General features: G+C 38.0%; 1 protein-coding gene across 1 annotated transcript in view; it reads right to left on the reverse strand.

Moving 5' to 3' along the window:
• The window catches only part of TFAP2D (transcription factor AP-2 delta), an 85,200-nt gene that overhangs the window by 36,742 nt on the left and 24,218 nt on the right, over positions 1 to 24,240 (reverse strand). Inside the window, exon 6 of the mRNA XM_036768711.1 lies at positions 3,178 to 3,319. Coding sequence (XP_036624606.1) covers positions 3,178 to 3,319 — 142 coding nt within the window. The remainder of the gene's footprint in view (positions 1 to 3,177; positions 3,320 to 24,240) is intronic.

Here is a 24,240-nt window from a genome sequence, read left to right on the forward strand (position 1 = left end):
GTATTTCTTTTCGAGTGACATTATGAACATCCAAATCACTTGCTTACAAGCTTAGTTCCTGGAGGAAGCAAAGATGTAGTCTCTAATGATCCCTCCAAGTAGAAAGATTGTTTAAAAATGAGAGAAAACCAGGCATGATGGTGGACTATGCGGTGACACACACCTGCAAACCTAGGTACTAGAGAGGCTGAGAATGGTGGATTGCTTGAGTTTGGAAGTTCTGAGCTTTCAAGGAGTAGGCTAACTGCATACCCATGCTAAGTTTTGCATTAATATGGGAAGCCCCTGGGAGCAGGTTGAGGGGAGGACCAAGTTGCCTACAGAAGGGTGAACCAGCTTAGGTTAGACATGGAGCAAGCCAAAGCTGCCAGAGATCAGTCCTTGAGTAGCTTCTGTATTTCCAATTTGAGGAAGATAGGAAGAGACAGATTTTTTTTAATGAGAAAAGGAATGAAGGAGAATTAAGGCAAGGAATGGTGGAATTACCCAATATTCGAACCATTTAATGGATCTTTGCTAAGGAATAGTTTAGGTCCTTTCCTTTAGCACATTTTTTTCAGAAGCTTCAACAACAATAATTTTGTTCCAACAATATAAGCCCAGATATTATATCTTCCTTCTTCCTTTCTGTCCTTTCTTATCTCTTCTTTTTTCTTTTTCCAATGCCTATTAACCTGTTCCTATTTCCCTTTGCTCCTATGATGTTTAAAAAGTTTGAGAGACATATTTTCTGGGTAATTTATCATTTTATTAGTAATGCCTGCATATCACCAATAAAATGGATCAGTGACACTCTTGAATACCAAAGACCCCTGACAGAACCCACTCAAAATTTATATGTCCTTGGAAGGGTTGATGTTCCTAAGGAGGGTCTGGGAGATGTAATTTTGATCATTTTAATTACTTCCAAATCACCCCCAGTCTGGGGAAATCTAGACAAAGGATCTATTTTCCTCACCCAAGCCTGAACAGAAGACAATGGGCTGGAGTTTCACCTTAGGCTAAATTCCTTATAAGGTTGGATGGGTTAGCAATACCTAGATTGAGGAAAATGTTAATCCTATTTGTTATCATCAGTCCTGTCCTTCAGAGGCTGAGCCTTGAAATGAGGGCTTTAGAAGGGGGAACTCTGGATCTCTCCAAATCATTGGTTATTAATAACCATTTCTCTTGCTTCCATTCCTCATCTATCATTTGGCCCCTGTTTTCTCTTTGCTTCTCTCTGAGATGAGATAGCAGTTTGGTTAGATGAAAATTTTCTTCCATTGATGTAACCTGTATGGTACAATCAACAACAGATCCGCCATCCAAACAGCACCATGCCAATAAACATCACATATACCAGTCAAGGGAGTGAGAAAAAGCACACAGTTTGAATGCAAGAGACCTTGGCTCATCTGCTAACTCTGTTCCTTACTGGCTGTGTCAATTTACAAGAGTTTATTTAAACTTTCTGGGCCTCTCTTTTCTCATCAATAAAACGAGGAAGTTAGACCAGGTGAGCTTTAAAAAGTGTCTCCTTTAAAGTAACTTTGAGTTTCTTTTCCTTTATGTATGATGGCCAAATCTTCAGGGTCACCTTTATAACCATCCTTATTGCTGTTTAAAACATTATTTTAGGAAGAAATGCAATTCTATTTGAGGGCCAACATTTTCATCTGCATCACGGATCCAAACTATTTTAAATGAGTGACAATATCCATATTCAAAAGCATATTAAAGCTTAATATAAATGTAGACCAAATGTGTGTACCCATTAGAAGTTATTAAGCAAACCCATATTCATTTTTATATTTTCTCTCTTTCATTTTAAACTAGAGAAACTCATTTGTAAGTCCTAATTTAGTCATGGTGAGACAAATGTAAAGTAGCACATTTGTTTAAATGTTATTGAATACCTATAGATGGCATCACCATATTTCAAAATGGCAAGAGGAGGGCCTGAACCTGAAAGGGCTATCTTTACACCTTCTTATTCTTTAATTGTCAATAGCATTCTTGGCTCTCCCAGGCTGTCACTCAATGAATTGTCTTCCACTGATTAGAACATTTACTTTCATAATAGTTTTCATTCTAAATTGGAAAGGGGGAGTCAAAAGTACAATATCTTACCTTCTAGAACACATTTTCCTCCAAGTGTTTTCACATCTATTAACCCTTTCTTGAGGCTGATAAAATAGTTACTATCAGCCCTATTTTGCAGGTGAAAAAATAGAGATCTATAGCAATTATGCATCTTGTCCCAGGTCACATAACTAATTAGTGGCAAAACTACTAATCCTGGTCCCTCTGTTAATTACCTCCAATTTACCCTAACTGCATCTTGCTAATAGTAGTAGCAGCTTGTGTATAATGTTTTAAGATTTGCAAAGAGCTTTACAAATGTCATCTCATTTTATCCTTAAAACAACCCTGGGAAGTTGATATTATGATAATCTCCATTTTGTTGATGAAAAAACTAAGGCAGAGAGAGGTTAAGTGACTTGCCCAGGGTCACACAGTTAGTGAGTGCCTGAAGCAGGATTCAAACTAAGATTTTCCTGAATTCAGGTCTACCACTCTATCCAATATGCCACCTAGCCTCCTAGTTGTTGGCATATTATCTCCCCCGTTAGACTGTGAGCTCCTTGAAAGCAGTGTATTTTTTGCCTTTCTTTATATCTCCAGTATTTACCACTGTGGCTAGCACATAGTAAGTGCTTAATAAATGCTTGTTGACTTGACTTCTAGTGTGGTGCTCTTTCCATTTCACCACAATGCCTCTGGGTCCTGATCACTTTCAAAAATCTTTGTGAATCAGATCAGCATTTATTAAAGAACAACTGACTAAATCGGTGGCATAGTTATTAGAATTTAGCTCTCCTAAAATCCCTTTCTTCAACACTTCCCGTGTGCTTAGGAACCATCTTTCCTGAAACTCTCATCAGTGGTAACGGGTCGTTCCACAGCTCACTGAAAGCCGTTAATAGTGCTGCTATATTGTCTATGTTGTCAAGGGGACAACTCTCCTTTTATCTTCCCTGTCTTTTATGCTTGGATGCTGCTTTTCAGCCTCCACTTGATCCCACAAAGATCTCTTTCAAAATAGTTGATGCATCCCTAGCATGTTTTCCCTCATTCAAATACACTAAAATACTGACTATGAAAATGCCAGGTGTCTCCCCCTATTTGACTTACTTTGTAGCTAGAATCATCTTTTTCCTTGCTGTCTGTTCTTTCTGTTCCATATGCTGTCTGGCAAGATGTTCTCCTACTGCCTTGGCTGGAAACTCTGTTTCACAAGTGTAGCCAAAATCCCGAGCCAAATGTAAAGCTTCTCCTGTTAACAGAAAAAAAGTCAATCCTCATACAAATTCTCAACAGAAGTATCTTACATATATTTTTTAAAATATTATGCATCTTGAGGTATGCCTAGGTGGACATCATTCCATTCATTCCCATAAATCTTTTATGGGAGAAGGTGGAGATATTATATTCTAATTTAATTTTAATAATAGCTAACATTTACACATGTAATGTTATGTGCTAATCACTTTACAATTTTTATCTCATTTGATCCTCACAATAATTCTGGAAAATAAGTGCTATTATTATCCACACTTTACATATGAGGAAACTGAGGTTAAGTGATTTGACCAGGGTCACATAGCTAAAAGTGTCTGATGCTGGATTTGAACTCAGATCTTTCTGATTCCAGGTCCAGAGTTCTATCTACCACACTGACTAGTTGCCTTATTTGCCTAATTACTCAGCGAGCTGGTGAAAGAGACAGAAAGAGAAGTCAGAATTCTCAATTTCTCATCAAAGGTTCTAGCCACTGCACCAGATTACTCATATACTGATATACTCATCAGAAGTTCAACATGTGAATACCCTGGGAGGAGGGCCTACAGATTTGGTACTTTACTTGAATTCCATTTAAGTCCATCTTGAACCTCACCTTCCCCCTAGACTCCCAAACAGTTAATATTTCCAAGTGATATCAATATGTAGTCTATTAATGATGTTTGATAAATGCACCAAAGGACTTTTGGAAGAATTTCATATACTTTGGAAAGTATAATAAATGAAATTATTTTCAATATGATGATAATACATCATTAAAGAAAGCACACGACTTATTATAATATGTGTATACATATGTGTATACAAAGTTTCAATGAACTATGAAAGCTTTTACTGAGTTTATTATAAACCTTCTAAAGTAATAAAAATGTAGAATTCTTCTCTTTAAAAATAAATTAAGAATGAAGTGTCAAAAAAGATACAGTATTATTATAATGGAATGCTACTGGAAGACAGAGATCATATTACTAAGATATGATCAAATGAACCATTTTCTGGTAATGTAAGCTGAATAATTGCCAGCCAGTGCTTGCTATGCATAAGGCACAGTACTTGGCACTATGGGTAACAGAAGTATTACCATCCTTGACCACAAGAAGCTTAGTGTCTACAAATGTTTGTTGGTGATTGACAATCACATGAAAAGATAACCATAGAATAAGAAAAAGATAGTACAGAGACTTTGGATTAAAAGAGTTAGGGAAGAAGATGTTTTCATTGTGGGCTATTAAGAAAAGCAAGTAGCTGCAACATGACCAACAATCAAATCTAACCAACCATATGTAAACAAGTCAATTTTGGGGTGACCATCTCACACAATGGATTTTTTAAAACTACTACTTTTGCCATAAAGACAAATTAAAGCAAAGAGTGATTTCAGGGATGAAGTCGAGAACACCTAATAATACAAACAGAAAGCAGAGGAGGTATAGGATGGGACAGGTGAGAGACATTACAGAAGAGTGAATGTTTTAAAACAAATTTTGGAACAAACTTCATAAACAAGTGAACAACCAAACCCAAATCTCACAGTTTCAGATTGAGATGAGTAGTATTTGATAAATTTCTATGCAGAATGATGAAGTTAATTACAGAAAACACCAAATGAGAAAACAACTTAGGATCCAAGAAGAGATAATTTGGAAGTAGATTTTTCCCTTCAAATGTCCTTGATTATCTCATTTCCTCTTCTACAGATCAAGTCTTAACATTTTAAAAATAATTTCCTTGTGATTTTAGCTCAATTTAAATATTTTTTGGCTGTGCATTCAAAATAGCTGTAAGAAATGTCAGCACTTAAGTTGAGTCCTTTATTAATTCATGCAGAAGCTGAACTAGATTTAGTTAGAGGATGTGGATTCAAGACTTGCCTCTGAAACTATCTTGTGAGACTTGTCACATCACTTTCCTGAGTCTTGGTTTCCCCATATGCAAAATAATAATACCTCGCAACCCTCTGGTGAGGAAAATTTTATAAATTATTACTATTGCTACAACCATATTTGTACCTTTTATGACTAATGCCCACAAAAAAGGGAGAATTTGTGAATTTGCATTCTCTTTATCATTATACCAAGAACACCGAACATTCGAGCTTAAATAATATTTTGTTCTGTTCTGAAGTGAGATTTGACTTTTAAGTATGAGAAATTGCTAACTGAATTTGACTCCCTGGGGCAAAACTTGAGGATAAAATTTAAGTCTATTTATACAAATTCACACAAGTTATCATTTACTAACATACAGTGCCTTCAATGTGGCAAAAAACAATTGAATATAAACAAACAAAAAGAAATAAGGATAGTAAATGGGCCCTAATTTGTGAATTTGCTAATTGTTTTCTCATACTGGGAATTAGCAGCAGGTCTTTAGAGGTAATAAATAACATATATATATGTAACGTGAAACGCTCCTCCCCTCAACAATTTTACCTGAAAGGGTGACATGGTGAAATGGAATTACCTACAATAAATTGATCTGAGATGTTTAAGCTTTGTGATAAAGCTGCCATTTGATATAAAAAGAAATTACTCTTCCTAGAATCTTGTAACATGGTTTCAAGATTAAAACGTATCAGAGTATACCTGGCAGAAGAAATAATACAAGATCACTATCAAGCGTAATTAGAATCTGTGTGCGGGCAGCCATTGATGCTGGGCTGTGACACAAAACAAGGTTACTCTTGTGTGGGGCCATTGGAAAGGGGCTAGCTTAATGTGAGCTAAGATGATTGGTAGCTTCCAAGGAAAAGAGACATAAATGGTAAGCTCGTAAAAGCCACAGTCACTGGCTAAAAATCTTTCTTAGGTTCTCCATATTTATAAGACATTCAGTCCTTTACTGAGCATCCTCCTGTCAAACTGATCTTCTTAAAATGCAGGTCTGACTATATTATCCCTTCTCTCTACTCAACAAACTCCAGTGGCTCCCTATTACTTCCAGGATCAAATAGAAAATCCTCTGCTTGGCTTTTAAAACTCTTCATAACCTTGGCCCTTCCTATGTTTCCAGTCTTGTTATACTTTACCCCCGTCCACAAACTCTCCCATCGAGTTACATTGTCCTCTTTGCTGTTCTTCAAGCAAGTCACTCCATCTCCTGACTCCAGGCATTTTCAGTAGCCGTTCCCCAAAGCCTTATGTACTTTCTCCTTGTTTTTGCGTCTTGGCTTCCTTTGAATCCCAGCTAAAATCCCTCCTTCTAAAAAAAGCTTTCCCCATCTCACTTAATGCTAATGCCTTCCCTCTCCAATCATTCTATATATAGCTTGTTTAATGGAGTTCTTAGCCTGTCGCTTCCCCCATTAGACAATAAGCTCCAGTGTAGAAAAGGTAATTTTTTTTGCTTTCTTTGTATGCTCAGATTTAGCACAGCACCTGAAACATAATGTTGTTGTTGAGTCATTTCTGCTGTGTCTGACTCTTTGTGACCCCGTTCAGAGTTTTCTTGGCAAAGATCCTTTCTTTCTCCACCTCATTTTGCAGATAAGGAAACTGAAGCAAACAGCATTAAGTGACTTGCCCAGAGTCACACAGCTAGTAAGACTCTGAGGCTAGATTTGAACTCAGGACTTCTTATCTCCAGGCCCAGCACTCTATCCACTGTGCCACATTTTGTTGTTCAGTCATTTCAGTCACATCTGACTCTTCATGAACCCGTTTGAGGTTTTCTTGGCCAAGATACTGGATTGGTTCACCACTTCCTTCTCCAGCTCATTGCAGATGAAGAAACTGAGGCAAACAAAGTTAAGTGATTTGCCAAGGGTCACAGAGTCAGTAAGTGTCTGAGGCAAGATTTAAACTCAGAAAGAGGAGTCTTCCTGTCTCAAGGCCCGCCACTTTACCTACTGTGCCACTTGGCTGCCCTAACCTAACAGATGCTTACTGTTGACTGGCTGTGCATAAAGGGTGCTGAATTTGGAGTGAGAGACTCTGGATTCAAATTCAGGTTCTGCCATTTTGCACTTATGTGACTTAACATCTCCAAGTCTCTTTTGCTTATCTATAAAATGAGGGGGTTTGACTACATGTCTAAGGTCTATCTCTAAAATGATGATCTTATTTAATCTAGAAGGCTAATTGTCCTTTTAACCCATGCAAACTTCAAGTCTCACATTGATCTTTTGGGTCACACGGCAGCTCCATTAGTATTGTACTATTGTATTAATATTTCAATGGTAAGTTCAATTATTTCCATATTCATAGCTACATACTGTATTAGTCACATGAGAACAAATACTTAAAGGTGTTTGGGGGAGAGGAGAAGGGAGTACTGAAGGACTATTAGATTTTTCTCTACTGTTTGCCCCATTTCGATTTGTTCAATAGTGAGAGAAGAGAAATGGTGCAAACAGGAGGATAGCAGCATTTTTATTAAATTTCATGCTAAAATCTGCTTCCTGGAGATCTGGTCTATTTTATGCAACAATCTCACCGTGAGGTGGCTCTTAAAACAGTTTGAACGGAACAGCTGCTATTTACATTTACACTGACAGCCAGATCCTTCCCTCCCCCAATTATGTTTACTGCTTTCTGTGCTTGTGAGATAACATTGTTATAGGACGTTCAGCGATGCTGCATCAAATGGAATGGCAAGTGAAGACACACTGATATGTAGTTAGAATGTGTATATCAAGCCACATAAGTTTTGGGTATAAGGACCCAGGAATGAATGGAAGGAGGGAGGGGAAAAAAAGAGAAAAGGAAGGATAGATGAATGAATGAATGAATGAATGAATGAACATCATCCCTGATATTCAAAATAAAGATATGATTAGACCATTGCTGTCAATTTTTAAAAGACCCTAAAGATTTAGAAAACAGTCATTCCAAGGTGAGAAGCAAAATGAGCATGGTACTGGAACAGTTGACTCGCATGATAATATGGAGAACTTGTATCTTAGTTATTTCATACTCATACTATGGGACAAAATGAGCTGAGTTCATTGCCTTGTGGGTAAAGAATAAATAGTAATAAAGGAGGAAGGAATGAAACAAATATTAATTAAGTTCCTACAATGTGCAAAGCACTGTGGTAAGATGTTTGAGAATATTATCTCATTTAATCCTCAAAACAACCCTGAGTCTTAGGTGCAATGATTATTCTCATTTTACAGTTTAGAAAATTGAGGCAGGCAGGTTAAGTGACTTGCCCAAGGTCATACAGCTAGTGTTTGTTCTTTTTCTTTTCTTTTTTTCTTTAGTGAGGAAGGCAGGGCAATTGGTGTTAAGTGACTTGTCCAAGGTCACACAGCTAGTAAACATGTCAAATGTCTGAGGCCACATTTGAACTCAGGTCCTCCTGACTCCAGGGCCAGTGCTCTACTCACTGGGCCACTTAGCTGCCCCCACAGCTAGTGTCTGAAGCTAGATATGAAGTTAGGTCTTCCTGATTCTAGGTCCAGCACTCTATCCACTCTGCCATCTAGCTTCCTCCTAAGAAGGAAAATCTGCTTATTTGCATGGAGCCAAGAGAATGCTTCCCTTTATATATGCTCAAGGAAATAAGTTTGGGTGCACAGACTTGTGTTTGTCCTTCGTTCTTGAAGAAGACTGTGACATCGGGGAGATGAGGACATGACTTGCAGTTGACTTTGATTTGAGTGAGAGAGGGCTATGCAAGGTCACCAGCCTCACTTTCTCCTCCAGAGCCATCTGGGTCCAGTGGACAGATATTCATCACGATGACTGGAGATGATCCAGGATGCATTGGGAGACCCTGGCCCTCTTGGGCTAAGGTCTTTTTTCTGTTCTCACTTTGAGTGAGGCAATGCCCATTCAGTAACCAGGCCTGAAGTGAGCCAAGGAATGGTCCCTTTAATCAAAAAAAAAATACTGGGAGGGAAAGATCCTTAGGGTTCCTGGCCAAAAGAGAAATTGTTACTATTGATATTCACAGAGCCAGGGAGGCCCAAAAAATAGCCATTAAGTGGTGCTTGGGCAGGGACCTATTGTTGTCCAATCTATGAGCTCCAGAGTGAAATGGGTTTAAGGCTTTGTCTTTGAGAAAGAAATCTGGCTGGTAAACCCCAAGTTAACTAGGCAGATTTCAGCCATCAAAATTTACCTTCCTTTGGAGAGGACAGCAGAGGCAGAGGCAAAGGCAGAGAAAAAGGCAGAGGTAACGAGCTGAGTTACCCACCCAACTGGGTCCCCCATTCAGGCAGCTCGGACTCCTCACAGGTTGTGTTTGGCCTTCATTCTCAAAGAGGACCATGACATCAAGGAGATGATGACATGACTTGCAATTGGCTTTGACCTGAGTGAATAGTGCATAGACTAGTTTGGAAGGGATGAGATGTGGTATCACTCCCACTTATTAGGAAAGGCTAATAGTACACATTGCTGATAAAAATCATCTCATTTTCTAATATCTCCCTCTGATGCAATACACAACTTGACTTATTTCCTTTTTACACATTTCAAACATTTGGGAGGCAGAATGAATGGATGTGTGCAAAGCTACTTAATCTTTTGGTCATATCACTGCAAGTTCAAGTCTTTCCTAAGTAACAATGGATGTAGCCTAGGGAAAAATTTTCAGCAGCTCCAGATATCAGTGATTTCAGGTGAATGATTAATATTTTGTAAGCTCTCTAAGTTTTGTATAAGGGACAGCTAGGTGGTGCAGTGGCTAGAGTACTGGGTCTGGAGGTAAGAAGACTGCTCTTCCTGAGTTCAACTCTGGCCTCAGATACTTACTAGCTGTGTGATCCTGGGCAAATCACTTAACCCTGTTTGCCTCAGTTTCCTCATCTGGAGAAGGAAATGGCAAACCACTCCAGTATTTTTGCCAAGAAAGCCCCAAACGGGGTCATGAAGAATCAGAGATGACTGAAACTACTGAACAAGTTTTGCAGAGCATTTTCCTCAAAACCTGTGAGGCAGGTAGTGGAAGTATAATTTATCCCCATGTTAGGAATGAGGAATCAGCCTCTAAGAGGTTAAGTGTTTTTGTTTTAGGGCTGATAAGTGACTAAGAGGGGATTCCAATACATGTCTTTTGAGTACAGTTCTAGGACTCTTTGTTGTTCAGTTATGTCTGACTCTTCATGAGAGACTCTTCATGACCCTATTTGGGATTTTCTTGGCAAAGATACTAGAGTGGTTTGCCATTTCCTTCTCCAGATGAGGAAACTGAGGCACACAAGGTTAAGTGATTTGCCCAGGGTCACACAACTCTGAGGGCAGATCTGAACTTAGGAAGAGGAGTCTTCCCTACTCCAGGCCAGCACTGTATCCACTGCACCACCTGGCTGCCTCTTCTAGGGCTCTAGACACTATAATATGCTGCCTTTCAATTATAGCTGACATTTATGTAGCACTTAATTAGATTTTCAAAGAGCATTATATAAATTATCTAACTGAATCCTGTGTGCAGGATGGGTGGACTGTCAATGCAAACTATGTGGAAAGGCATAAAACAGAAAGTTTTGTCCTCTTTCTGGAGCTACCGGCCTTCTTATTGTATATCTAGAATCCAATGTGAAGAATCTGGGTAAATGATTGCATGTAGAAACTGAGATTTCTCATTTTAATTAGAAATTAAGACATTATAGTAAGATAAGCCAGATAGTAGTAAGATATCCAAGACACTATAATTAGATTGGATGGAAGGAAATAGAGGCGAGGATATGGAACTAATGATAAATAATTGTCCTGAGATGATAGGTCTTTATATTCTTTCACAGACTAAATTATAAGAATTTTATTTGATTGTCAAAATTTAGGGTTACTGAGGGAAAAGACTTGGATGAATGCTTCCTAACCAAACTTGTCATATACATTGGAAGGCCCCATTAATTGCCATCTGTATGACCTTGGACAAATCACGTAACCAAATCAGTCCTCAGTTTCTTCGTCTGTAAAAAGAGGGAGTTTGATTAAATGACCCTCAGGTCACTTCCAGTTCTATGATCCTATGACCCTATGAGAGTGTTTCTATAGCAACAATTACAGGATAATTAACAATTGTGATAGTAATTATGTTACTTCATAAAGACAATTTTAGCAATTTTCCACTGCTACCAAAGAGAATTAGTACAAATTAATATGTGCTTAAAATCCCTGAGTTCATATAAATGTTTGTTCCAAAAATCACACGTTTATGACCTTGACTTTTCAAGGACCTAGAGGGGAAATAACAATTTATATTTATGTAACCAATTGTTCCTGAAGTGTGCAATCAGAAACCAGAATTATAAGCAAATTCTTACTCTCAATAGGCTATCAACTTAAATGAGTTCTATAAAAATGACAACGTTTAGAATGTGGAAAAATTTCACTTTAACAATGATGTTAATGGCATAGGGATAATATGTCTCTAAACAAGAAAGTCTATATACAAGACTTATCACTATATAGAAGAATTAATGTCATCAAATCTGTTACAGTAAAGTGCTTTACAGCACTATATTTCAGCAAAATTGGTATATTATTTATTAAAACAATAGCTATTCATACTTCCAAGCATTTAAAATATATTTAAGTAGTTAATCTGAATAGTCTTGTTCACAGAAACCTAGTCTAAGAATTAGAAGGGACCTCTGAGACCATTTATTCCAACTCGTCCCCTAACAAAAACCTTCTCTTCAAGAGGGTTATTCAGCTTTTGCCTGAAAATACCTAATGAGGACTACCTCCTGAAGGATCCCATTCCATTTTAATATAGCTCCATTGGCAAGTTTTCTCTTATATTGAGCCTGAATTTACCACTCTACAACTTCTACCTACTATTCCTGGTTCTGCCCTCTGGGGATGAATCCAACAAGCCTAACTCTGCTTTCGTATAAGTCCTTCAAATACTCAAAATCAGCTATGTCTTCTCTCCTCCAGCCTAAACCCCCTAGCTTCTTCTTTTGTTTCTCATATGACATTCTATCAAGGCCCTTCAAAATCTTGGTCACTTCTTGGTTACTACTTCTCCAACTTGCCAATGTCCTTCCTGAACTGTAGTTCTCTGAACCAAACACGAAACTCCATATGTATTTTTACTATATATAATTTTTACTATATAGAATAAGTAAAGTAAGACCATTATCTCCATCATTCTGGACACTCCTTTCCAACTAATTTGAAGATTGCATTACCTAACCTAATTGCATTACCTGACTTAAGATTGCCTTACCTTCTTTGGTTGTTGCACTACAGTATGTCAATGTCATAGAGGATATTCAACACAGAGTCTAAATTGGTTCACTATAGATGGTTAAGACTTCTTTCAGATGTGCCTGATTGCAAGTGACTTTGTGTAGATTGCGTTAAATTCACGAAGACCACAGACACTTCTAGAAGAGATTCATAACGACCCCAGAATCCAGACTATGACATGCAATTGGATAGACAGTCCATTGAGTTGGTTCATCAGTACATAGATAGACATTGGAGATAGATGAGTCCAGAATTAAATAGAAGGAAAGAGGGAAATAGATCTCATTTGGTTTTCTTTTTTTGTGGGGGGGGGGCAGGGCAATTGGGGTTAAGTGACTTGCCCAAGGTCACACAGCTAGTATATGTGTCAAGTGTCTGACGTCAGATTTGAACTCGGGTCCTCCTGACTCACTGCGCCACCTAGCTGCCCCACAGATCTCATTTGGGAAATCAGGGAGGGCTTTCAATAATCCCAAGTTTTCTCCTGAAGCCAAACTTAATTTTATTAACACTAAACTTCTCATGGGGATGCTTTATCACAACAATCTTCTAAAGATTCAAAATTGTGAATCACCCAAAGGCAGTGGATAAAAATGTATAGTGGTTGTAAATACGCTATAGCAAGTTACTAATGACAATTTATGCTCAATAAGTGGTAGAAAAGCCATCATGAAAGAAAAGGACCTAGACTTGTCATACATCAATGGACAAGCCAAATATTATAGTGGTGTCATCTAACACCAAAAGACCTAGAGGAAGGCCCTTTTGTGAAATCCCTATGAAAATTTGTGGAAGGACATGGACAAGAGTCATGCTGGATCAGAATGTGAGGGAGAGTTGCTACCTGCAACAATAGAAGGTTTACTTCCATTAATATGATATCATATCCATTGAATGAGGATCATGTTTGTGATTTATACTGAGCTTGCAGTCCATTAAGACTCCCAGATCGTTTTTAGACTAACTCCTATTTAGGCACATGACTCCTCCATTTTGTATTTGTGAAGTTGATTTGTAACACAAGTGTAAGATTTATATTCTGCAGTAGATACAGCACTGGGGATGGAGTCAGGAAAACTCCTTTTCCTGAGTTCAAATCTGGCCTCAGACACCTATTGGCTATGTGACTTTGGGCAAGTCACTTCAGCCTCTTTGCCGCAATTTCCTCATCTGTAAAAAGAGCTGGAGAAGGAAATGGCAAACTCCAATATCTTTGCCAAGAAAATCCCAATTGGAGTTACAAAGAAGTAGAACCAACTGAACAGCAGGATTTACGTTTATCCCTACTGAATTTAAGCGTATTTCATTTGGCTCAACATTTGAGCCTTTTGAGACCTTTTTTGATCTTTCTATGATACCCACTGTGTTAACTACCCTTATCAACTCTGTGTTATCTACTAATTTTATAGGGACATTATCTATACCTCTGTCCAAGTCATCAATAAAAATGTTAAATAGCATAGGGCCAAGGACAGCTTCCCGGGAGACTCCGTGATTCTCCGATCCTCTGCCTTCTGATAAAACTATATCAAATCCACCCCAGGAACATAAGAATGTATCCTACTTTATTAAATACATTTAGTGAAGGGGGTCCTCCAATCTCCTTGCATTTACCATTGCAATATTTATCAATCTTCAAGGTCACTTCAATCTCCTTATGTCATAGTTCCTCCTAAATGGAAAAGAGTGTTCTTAAATTTTTTTTTAATTTGATTCTCAGCACCTTTAGATGACCTCTCATGATATTTGTCTTTGATTAAAACAAAGTTAAGGAAATTGAGTTGTAGAGCCAGAACTAAAATTTAGGAACTGCGGCTCTATTTGCCTTTGCTTAATATATATGTTTTGGGGCCCAAAAGCAGAGTAAAAATTTAGAAAGGGACTGACAGACATGGAATGTGAAAAGAAATGGTAATAATAAGTAATAGAAGCATGTTTTTTTCCCATTTGGTTCAGAGACTTGATTATAATCTTAAGTCCTTGATATAATCATAAGCATATGGAATTGACTGATTTCTATTATCATTTAGTTAAAGATGATAATAATAATAAATGATATAATGCCAGCTAGCATTTATATCATACTTAAAAATTTTGCAAAGCATTTCTCAAATATCATCTGATTATATCCTCACAGTCCTGGGAGGCAGGTGCTATATTATATTTATTTTTATGCTATGAAAATAAAGTGTTATATTTGTTATATTTATTTCATGTTTATAAGGATAATCATATTATCCTCATTTTTACAGAAGAGAAAAATGAGGCTGAGACAGGGTTGAGTGATTTGCACAGGGTCACATACCTAAGCAAGTGCCTGAGGCAAGATTTGAACTAAGGTCTTCCTGATGCCAGGCCCAGCACTCTAGCCACCCTGCTACCTATTAGACATGAGGGGTTAAAGTACTTTTGTCTACGATTTCTCTGGTAAATCTAAGCATTTCAAAAATTGAGAAAAGTTGTACTAAATTTGTTTAAGCAGCTAGGTGGGACAGTGGATAGAGAGCTGGGTGTGGAGTCAGGAAGACATCTTCCTGAGTGCAGATGTGGCCTCAGACACTTATTAACTGTATGACCCTAGGCAAGTCATTTAACCCTGTTTGCCTCAGTTTCCTCACCTGTAAAATGAACTGGAGAAAGAAATGGCAAACCACTCCATTATCTTTGCCAAATATGCCCAAATGGGGTCACAAAGAGTCAGATTTGACTGAAAATGACTGAACAACAATAACATATCTGTTTAGGGAGTAGATTTGTTAAAGGATAAGCTGTGAATGAAGAAAACTAAGGAAAATATAATCATCTTTGTCCCCAGGAGAGTAAAGAAAATATATGTTTTGTAGACTATTTTATAGTAAGGAACTTGATCACCTTCAATGGTAGGTAATATTCTAGGAACAATAGTGTTAATTGCATTAGTCCTTGGTCTCTTAGTAATGTGTTAAATGATCTTACATACATTTATCTTTGTGACTCAGATACTCTGGTATTCACAGCAGGGTTTTAAAGATATTCATTTAGGGGCAGCTAGAAGGTGAAGTGCATAGAGCACAGACCCTGGAGTCAGGAGGACTTGAGTTCAAATCTAGCCTTAGATACTTACTAGCTGTGTATTCTTGGGCCAGTCACTTAACCCCAATTAAGAGAGAGAGAGAGAGAGAGAGAGAGAGAGAGACAGAGACAGAGATTAATTTACTTCTCTACTCCCTCAGTGTGGCCCAATGGAAAGAGCCCTGAGTACTCTGGGGTCAGAGGACCTGGGTTCAAATAGCATCTTTGACACTATCTATATGACCTTGGACAAGTGATTTAACCTTCCTGGATCTGCTCCTTTCAACTATAACATGAGGAAGTCAGATTAGAGAGCTTCTCAGATTCCTTTTGGCTCTAAATCTATGACCCCATGAATACCGATTTATTTGGCAAAAATGGAGGATTATCCCCTGTTATCAGCCTGTACTCTACTTATTATTAACATCACTAAAATGCCCACTTTCCTCCCCCTAGAAGAAATGAATCAGCCAAACAAAATATTATGTGATAAAATGAGATCTCAGGAAAAAAAAAACTGGAATGCAATTATGTTTTGCCCACTTCTGGTCTAAGAGCTATGGTATTTCTAGGCACAGAAATTGAAATATATTACCTAAGTTTTTTTTCTTATAGATTACAAGGAAAGGATTTAATTATCTCATTTATTGAGCAACTATTATCTGCAAAGTGCTGTTGGAGAGACAAAGACATATATCTATATCTATCTATCTATACACACATATAGTTTCTGCCCCTGAGGAACTTTTTTTTTTCTGTTCAGTTGTTTCAGTTGTATCTGACTCTTTGTGACCCCATTCGGGGTTTTCTTGGCAAAGATACTAGAATGACTTTCCATTTCCTTCTCCAGCTCATTTTACAGATGAGGGAACTGAGGCAAACAGGGTTAAGTGACTTTCCCAGGATCACACAGCTAGTAAATGTCTGAGACTGGATTTGAGCCCAGGTCTTCTTGACCCCAAGCCTGGTTCTCTACCCACTGTACCACCTAGCTGCCCTGAAGAACTTCTATATTTGTACACCAAAAAGTTATATTATACCATAGAATGTGGTTAAATATTGTACAGGTACATATCATGGGAGTTGGAAGGTTGGAGAGACTATATCTGGCTGGAGTCATGGATGAGGTAGGTTTTAAGAGAAGAAGGTGGTATGATGGTCAAGTATAAAGATGTACTGTGGTAGGATGGGTGGAGAAAGGCCTTGGAGTCAGAATCAACTCCAAATTCCACTTCATACAGGTAGGATTTGGAGCCATTAGAACCTGAGTTCAGTTCCTTCCTCAGACACTTACTAGCTATGTGATCCTGTCATAGAGTAAGCACTTAATATTAATATTTGTTGATTGACTGATCCTGAGCGAGTGACTGAACTTGAGTCTCATCATCCGAAAAATGGGATAATGGTAGCAAACTCCCTCATAAAGTTATTGCGAGCATAAAATGAGACAATACAGGTAAAACACTTTGCAAACATTAAAGGACTTTGTAAATACTACCTGTATAACTATATGTAAATACTGTGTGATCATGGGTAGGTCACTTAACCTCCCAATGCCCTAGACAACTTGCTAAGACTATAATTCTTATCTCAGTAGCTGATCTATAGTAGAGAGAGTTTTTTTAAAGGAAAAATCCTATACCAGTGAAATTGTAGAACTGGATGGCCCCTCTCCCCCTCAAAAAAGAATAAAGTAATTTATGGTGGTAAGATATCAGATCATGATAAGCTCATGAATTTATAATGAGCTAAAACATAGAAACAGAAAATGCAGGCAGCAACATATTGATGGACAAACCAAATACTGTCCTTATATTCAACAAATGTCAAAAGGCCTAGAGGAAGAACCCCAATTTTGTGTGGGTTCCTTATGAAGAATTCGTGGAAGGTCATGGACAGGGGTTATGCTAGATAAGAAGATGTAAGAGAGTTGCTGTCTGCAACTGGGTTTGACATGTAGTATAGCCTGACTGGAAAGTATAAGACTGAAAATCGAGGTTAGGATCTGATTTTTGAGGTCTTGCTCCCTGCCATATATTCATAGCTCTTTACCCCTTAACCCATAAGGAGGAACAAAACAATAAAGATCATATTGGGAGTTGTGGTGGGAAGCAGAGAAGAGAGAAAGCAAATAAAGAGGGTAGCTACAGGATATTTCAAAATAGCATCTATTTATGTCCATAATACAATGGACATAAATCATCTTTTCAGGGCATTGTGAAAATATATCTTATGATAATATCAGTAAAGCATTTTATGCAGGCAAAACATCATGATAACGTCATCGAGTCAGATTCACTCAATTTTCTCCCTGGTCAAAAGGCCATTAGTTTCCAGTGAATGAAGGGTAGATACGGAGTCAGAAGACCTAGATTTCAGTCTTGATTCTTGTACGTTCAAGGAGTATGAGCTTGAGTGAATCTTGTTCTCTTATAAGCAATAAAGAAATATTCAGATTTTCATTTTGTTGTTGTTCAGTATTTTTGACTCTTTGTTAACCCATTAGGAATTTTCTTGACAAAGATATTGTTATGATTTCCCATTTCCTTCTCCAGCTCATTTAATAGATGAGGAAACTGAGGCAAACAGGGTTAAGTGACTGGCCCAGGGTCACAGAGCTAGTAAGTGTCTGAGGGCTGGATTTGAACCCAGGAAAAAGAGTTTTCCTGGCTGTAGGGCTAGCACTCTGTGCACTATGGCGCCACCTAGCAGCATATTTTCACTACCTCCCTCAAAATTGAGAATATCATTTTGTTAATGGTAAATTGCTTTATTTCTGTTAATATTAACAGAATTACTATCGATGATATCATTTCCTTTCTTAGTCTGGAGCTAATCACAGGCCCTCTTACTGCAGAGTGAGTGCTGTTCTGGTAAATGTTCTGGTAATGCCACACTTTGCACTCTGCCTTGGAACAAAGAGAAGATAAAGATGCTCCCTGAAGCCCTGAAGGCATGTAACCACCCTATTTTGCACTGAATACAGAGGTGCTGTGAAGCACAAAAGAGAGAATGGAAACAAAGCATTTTGCAAACCTTAAAAGCTAGTAGCTATTTATATTAATATAATAATATTTATAAAAAACAACATTCCTATTAATATAGTATATTAATTTCTAATATACTATATTAATCAATTATTAATATAGTAATATATTAATAGTTATAGCATTTATGCAAGTTGCAGTAGTTGTAACCAGCCTACATCCACTAGGCCTCCAGTCTGGTGATGACTTCACTCCCTGATCCTTCTAGGCTACACCTGCTGAGTTCAAGCAAAATTAATAGAGCAATAGAGTAATCTGCTGGGAAAGGTTTAACAATCAGTCTCTACTACGGTGGTGTGAGGGGAGGACTTGTGTTCAAACCCCACCTCTGATGCTTATGACCTGTGTGACCTTGGACAGGTCTCTTCACCCTACCCCACAGCCCTTCAGTTCCCTCTTTCACAAAATGAGGTTGTTTAGATGGCTTCCAAAGTCCCTCTCAGCTTTAGGACTATGATCCTAAGTAGCTTTGCATCAAAGCAAGGAGGAGTGAATGGGAATGTTTAAACAGTGATTGTGCTGAGTTCCTGTGCATTCTAGAGGAGATCAGCACCTAGGCCTACTCTTGGGCAAGCACAGCTATAGCTGTCTCCTAGGAAACAAACAAACAAAAAAAGGTAGTCCCTGGTCAAAAAGATTCCTAGTAGGAGAATTAGAGGAGGCTAGCTCTTTCCCCCCAGGCAAGGCTAGCTCCAGGCAATTTAAATAAAGCTCATCCTCCTCCCCTATCTAAGGCCCTCAGTGCTTCTCAGAGAGCCCCCACCCACACCAGGTGCATCATTCAAGTCTTTCATCCTGGTCAGCATTCTCTCCAATCCCCAATAAATAATTATCAACTCATTCCATTTTCTCAGAGCCATCCGAAAAAACCTGCTGAAGTGAAAAACTGATTACAGTTATCCCTTCCACATCAAGGGGGTTAGGGGCACAGCACCCCTCCATCTAGAAAATCTGTGTAAAATTTTTTGGCTCTCCTTTTGTACTATAGAAGTCCAAATTACAGTATTAAAAGATAAAATATGTTGATATTATATAATGCTATACATATATTTTATGCATTTCTGAGTTTCTAAACTTTTTCTGTATCATCTACTGGCCTTCACATATCACCTGTGCTTCTGAGAAATTCCCCCAAGATTCCCATTTAATTTCTTATGCTGACTTGAGATATACATATATATATATACGTATACACACATATATACACATACACACATATATATACACGTGTGTATGTATGTATGCATTCATGTATATGTACATATACATACATATACACACACACGCACGCACACACACACACACATATATATATCTATATCTATATATAGATATAGATATATATATGTATGTATGATGAGAAAAGCCTCAATGTGAAAGGGATAACCCTACACTGAAGGTGTTAATAGTGACAATGGTCCTCTGTTTTACTCCCCCTCTACAAACACAACACTTTCATTTTAATGTGTTAATTCAATTAAGGTAAGAACTTTAGAACCTGGAGGATGGGAGTGAGGGGAGTCAAACTTTTTGGACAGTATGATTTGTAGCATGCCTAGAATCGCATTAATCTGAATAGCTCACATTCAGGTAGTCCATTGCTTTTACAAATGTTATCTCATTTTGTTCTTACAACCACCCTCCATGGTAGGTATTATCCCCCTTTAACAAATGAGAAAAATGAAGCCAACAGAAGGTGATTGCCCAGGGTCACATAACTAGGAAGTACCTGAAGTCAGATTTGAACTCAGATCTTCCTGAAGGCAGGTACAAAGCTCTCTAACCTAGTATATACCACTGAGATGCCTCAATTAGCTGCCAAGTCATCCTAAACACAAGCCCGGAGTATTTAAAGTCCTTTAAAATCTGGCTACTTTCTACCTTTCTAGTCTTCGCCTACTTTTTACTACATCACTAACTCTACTGTCTGATCACACTGGCCTACTTTCTGTCCCTTACCCACCGTGCTGAATCTCTGTTCTTCTCCATTTGCTGTCTCCTATTCCTAAAGCATAGTTGCTCATTATCTCCACCTCTTAAAATCCTTCATTGTCTTATTAGGCCAGTTCAAGAATTACCTTCTATGGAAAGCTTTTCCTGATTCCCTCAAATGCAAATGCCTTCCCTGCAAAATCTACCTTGTATTCATTCCTTTAAAACATATGTGATCTTTCCCAATTAAGCTCCTTATAAGCTCCTTGAGGAAATGCTCTGTTCCACTGCTGATCTTTTAGCATCTATCATGTGCTGGTCACGTGGTGGCCACTTAATACTTGTTGGCTGATTGATTGTGGCACTGGAAAGTGTGCACTCACCAGTGCAAAGGAGAACGGCGTCATCGGCATTTGGAATGCTAGTCACATATAGCAGAGGTGTCAAACACTAGGCCTTTGGGCCTCATCATGGTGCGTAGTGCTTAAGTGTGCACACACTAGAATGAAATGTAATTGGGAACTACTTAACAAATAAAAAATAAAATAGAACATGGGTGATGTTAACGTGAGGTCTTCGAAGTCATTGTTTGGCCTGCAGAATTCTCATGTATTGCTTAGTGGTCCTCATTTCTATTTGAGTTCGTAGGATTCATAGGCTATTATTATTATATATTTTTTTTCTTCTTGATAGCTGTGATATTTTCGACATAAAACTTACAGTAAAGTCATTTTTTTGACCTCAAGAAATCTGGGAGGAAGAAGAGGCCTATTAGAAAACAAACTCAATTTTATGTCAAACAATTTTCTTTTAAATTTGTTACTAGTTATGTTTTTGAAGGAGAGTTTATGCAAATAATGAGGGCCACATCCAATCAATGAGTGACATTTAGAGGGGTAGCCTGGGGGGGGGAGTAGATAAAATGCTGAAGCTGAAGGCAGGGAGACCTCAGTTTGAAGTTGGCTGCTTTTTTTAGCTGAATCACTTAACCTTTCTGAGCCTAAATTTCTTCTTCTGTAAAATGGGAATAGAGATTATTTGTTTATACTTCTCTCATAGAGTTATTGTGAGGCTCAAATGAGATAGGTTTTTTTAAAATAATAAGTATTTAAAATAATTTTAAGATAATAATTATTTTTAAAGTTTAAAGTGCTGTATGAGACATCAGATATTGTTATTAAAATATTCAGAGTAGTGACACCTAAAACTATTAATTTGCATAAACATAAATTTCCTGCCTCATTTAATTCAGAATCTATCTAATTTCTGATTTGGAGGACAGAGAAAAGGTTTGAAGTCATTTCCTTTTCTCCTTGCATAACCTAACACTCAGTTTAACGGGTAAGGCTTCTAAAGCAGAACAAATACGGATGAAGGACTGCTCTCTCTCCCCTGGATGTCTGAGAACTGACTGAGACACTTTGCTTGATTGAAAGGGACAGTGGCTGAGGCTGACTGTATGGATGCAGACCTGGAGAGGCCCACTGAACAAAGCAGCCTGCTTACTTAGACAGCCTTTTGCTGGCAGGAGCAAAAAGCCATCTAAAGCTCTCCTGGGTTTCCTGATGATAAAGTGTGATCCAGAATAAAGGCAGAGATTATATCTCAAGCACTAGCCTCTTCCTCTCCCCCTAGCTTTTCCCTTGATCAAATTCTGCAACCCAGAAATGCTAATATGCTGTCATCTAGAAATGCTATTTTAAAGTAAATAATGGTAACGCCTGTCAGTTACTACTTCCTCCAAGAAGCTTTCCCTGACCACCATTCCACCCTCATCCTAGATGAAAAATGACCTCTTCTTTCTCAAGTTCATTTTATGTGCCAGTTCCCAATATCAGACCTTTCTTAACCCTTCCCCCAACTCCTAGCATGCTTCTGCCTCAAAATTGCCATTTATTTATTTTGTATATATTTTCCATATATTTGTGTGAATACATGTTCTCTTCCCAGGTAGAATATGAACTCCTTGAAGGCATGGACTATTTTATGTTTGTCACTGTATACTCAATACTAAACTCAATACCTGACTCAGAATAGGAACTTAATAAATTCATGTTGATTGGCTCTCAATTTTTTCTTATAGAACTTTTGGACATCTTCATCCCTTTCTACCTTAAAATACTTACTTCAACACGTGTCTGTTTCCCCTTTTTGACTTATATATTCCAAAGGGCAAGTACCTACTAAATTTTAATATTTTTCATCTCTAGCACTTAGCATAATTTCTTGCGCATAATAGGCACTTAATAATGGCTTGTATTGCATTGAAGTAATCCAGAAGTGGGGCAGCTAGGTGGTGCAGTAGGTAGAGCTCCAGGCCTGGAGTTAGGACATTCTGAGTCCAAATCTGGCTTCAGACACTTCCTACATGTGTGACCCCGGGCAAGTCACTTCACCGTGTTTGCCTCAGTTTCCTCATCTGTAAAATGAGCTGGAGAAGGAAATGACAAACCGCTCCAGTATCTTTGCCAAGAAAAACTCAAATGGTGTCATGAAGATTCAGACCTAACTGAAAACTGAGTGGACAGAACATGCTGTCTTCCTCTGAGAGAAAGATTATAGCCAGTAGAATTTTATGCTTCAAAAACTGGGAGTGGGGGTGTGGCAATTCATTAAAGGGTATACTTTCAGATTCTAGGGGTGAGGGAGTTAGCTGTAGGGGTTTGGAGGGATTTGGTCTTTAGTCTAAGGAATCACTCAGTTGACCAATGTGTCTGACCTTTGATTAAAAATAAAATGTCATTCTAAATTCAGACATATACTTGCAGGAATGTGCTGGTAAATGTCTAACAAAGGCTCTCAGGGGAAAATGTATTTGTATCCTTTCAAAAAATTTAATCTGCATTATTAACATTTTCTCCATCATTTGTTTATACTAGACAGTCAACAAAACAATAAATTATGCCCTAATCTGTAGCATTTGTGATTTCCCAGGTATACATCCTCACACTTAAAATTTAACAGTGGGCTCTACAGGTAGTTGGAGCTGACTCCAGCACATATTCTGGTAAGCAAAGGTGTGTGGGAAGGGGAGAGCTACAGAATAGAATGTCTGGTCATGACCTCCTCACATTTCTAAAAACCATCAACTCAAAAAAGGACATCATATCAGAAACTACAGATCATAGGATCACAGATTTAAAGCTGAAAGGGATCTCAGAAATCATCCAGTCTAATCCTTTTTTAAAAAAAAAAACAGATGAGGAAACTGAAATCCAAAGTTGTTAGGTGAGTTGTGTGAGGTCACACAGCTAGTGAGAGGAAGAATGGGAAATTGAATGCAGATCCCCTGAATCTAAATTCAGATGCTTTTTCAACTATACCAAGTCAGAGGTGGCAACTGCAGACACTGACCAAGCAGAACTATACTTTGTGGACACTACTATACTACCACCAGAGCCCAGATGTCACTGATGCTTTTAATCCTATCAGGGTTGGAGAGGGGACACAAGTTATCTGGAGTGGGAGGGGTTGCTGAGTAGACACTGATCCCTATGGATGGTCAATTTCCTTGAGGTCTTCAGGCTAAAGGCCCTGATCAGTTCTGTGCAAGTAAGAGAATCAAATACTTCTCCAATCTCTTCCCTATTCCCTTAAAAAAATTAATTAAAATTAACTTTAAAATTGCAAAACTAAAATTAAAAAATAAAAAATTAAATTTACAAAGCTTAAAATTAAAAAATTAAAATTAAACCCCTCCCAAGAGTTCAATTTTG

Source organism: Trichosurus vulpecula, chromosome 7, assembly GCF_011100635.1.
Source record: "Trichosurus vulpecula isolate mTriVul1 chromosome 7, mTriVul1.pri, whole genome shotgun sequence".
Taxonomy (NCBI): domain Eukaryota; kingdom Metazoa; phylum Chordata; class Mammalia; order Diprotodontia; family Phalangeridae; genus Trichosurus; species Trichosurus vulpecula.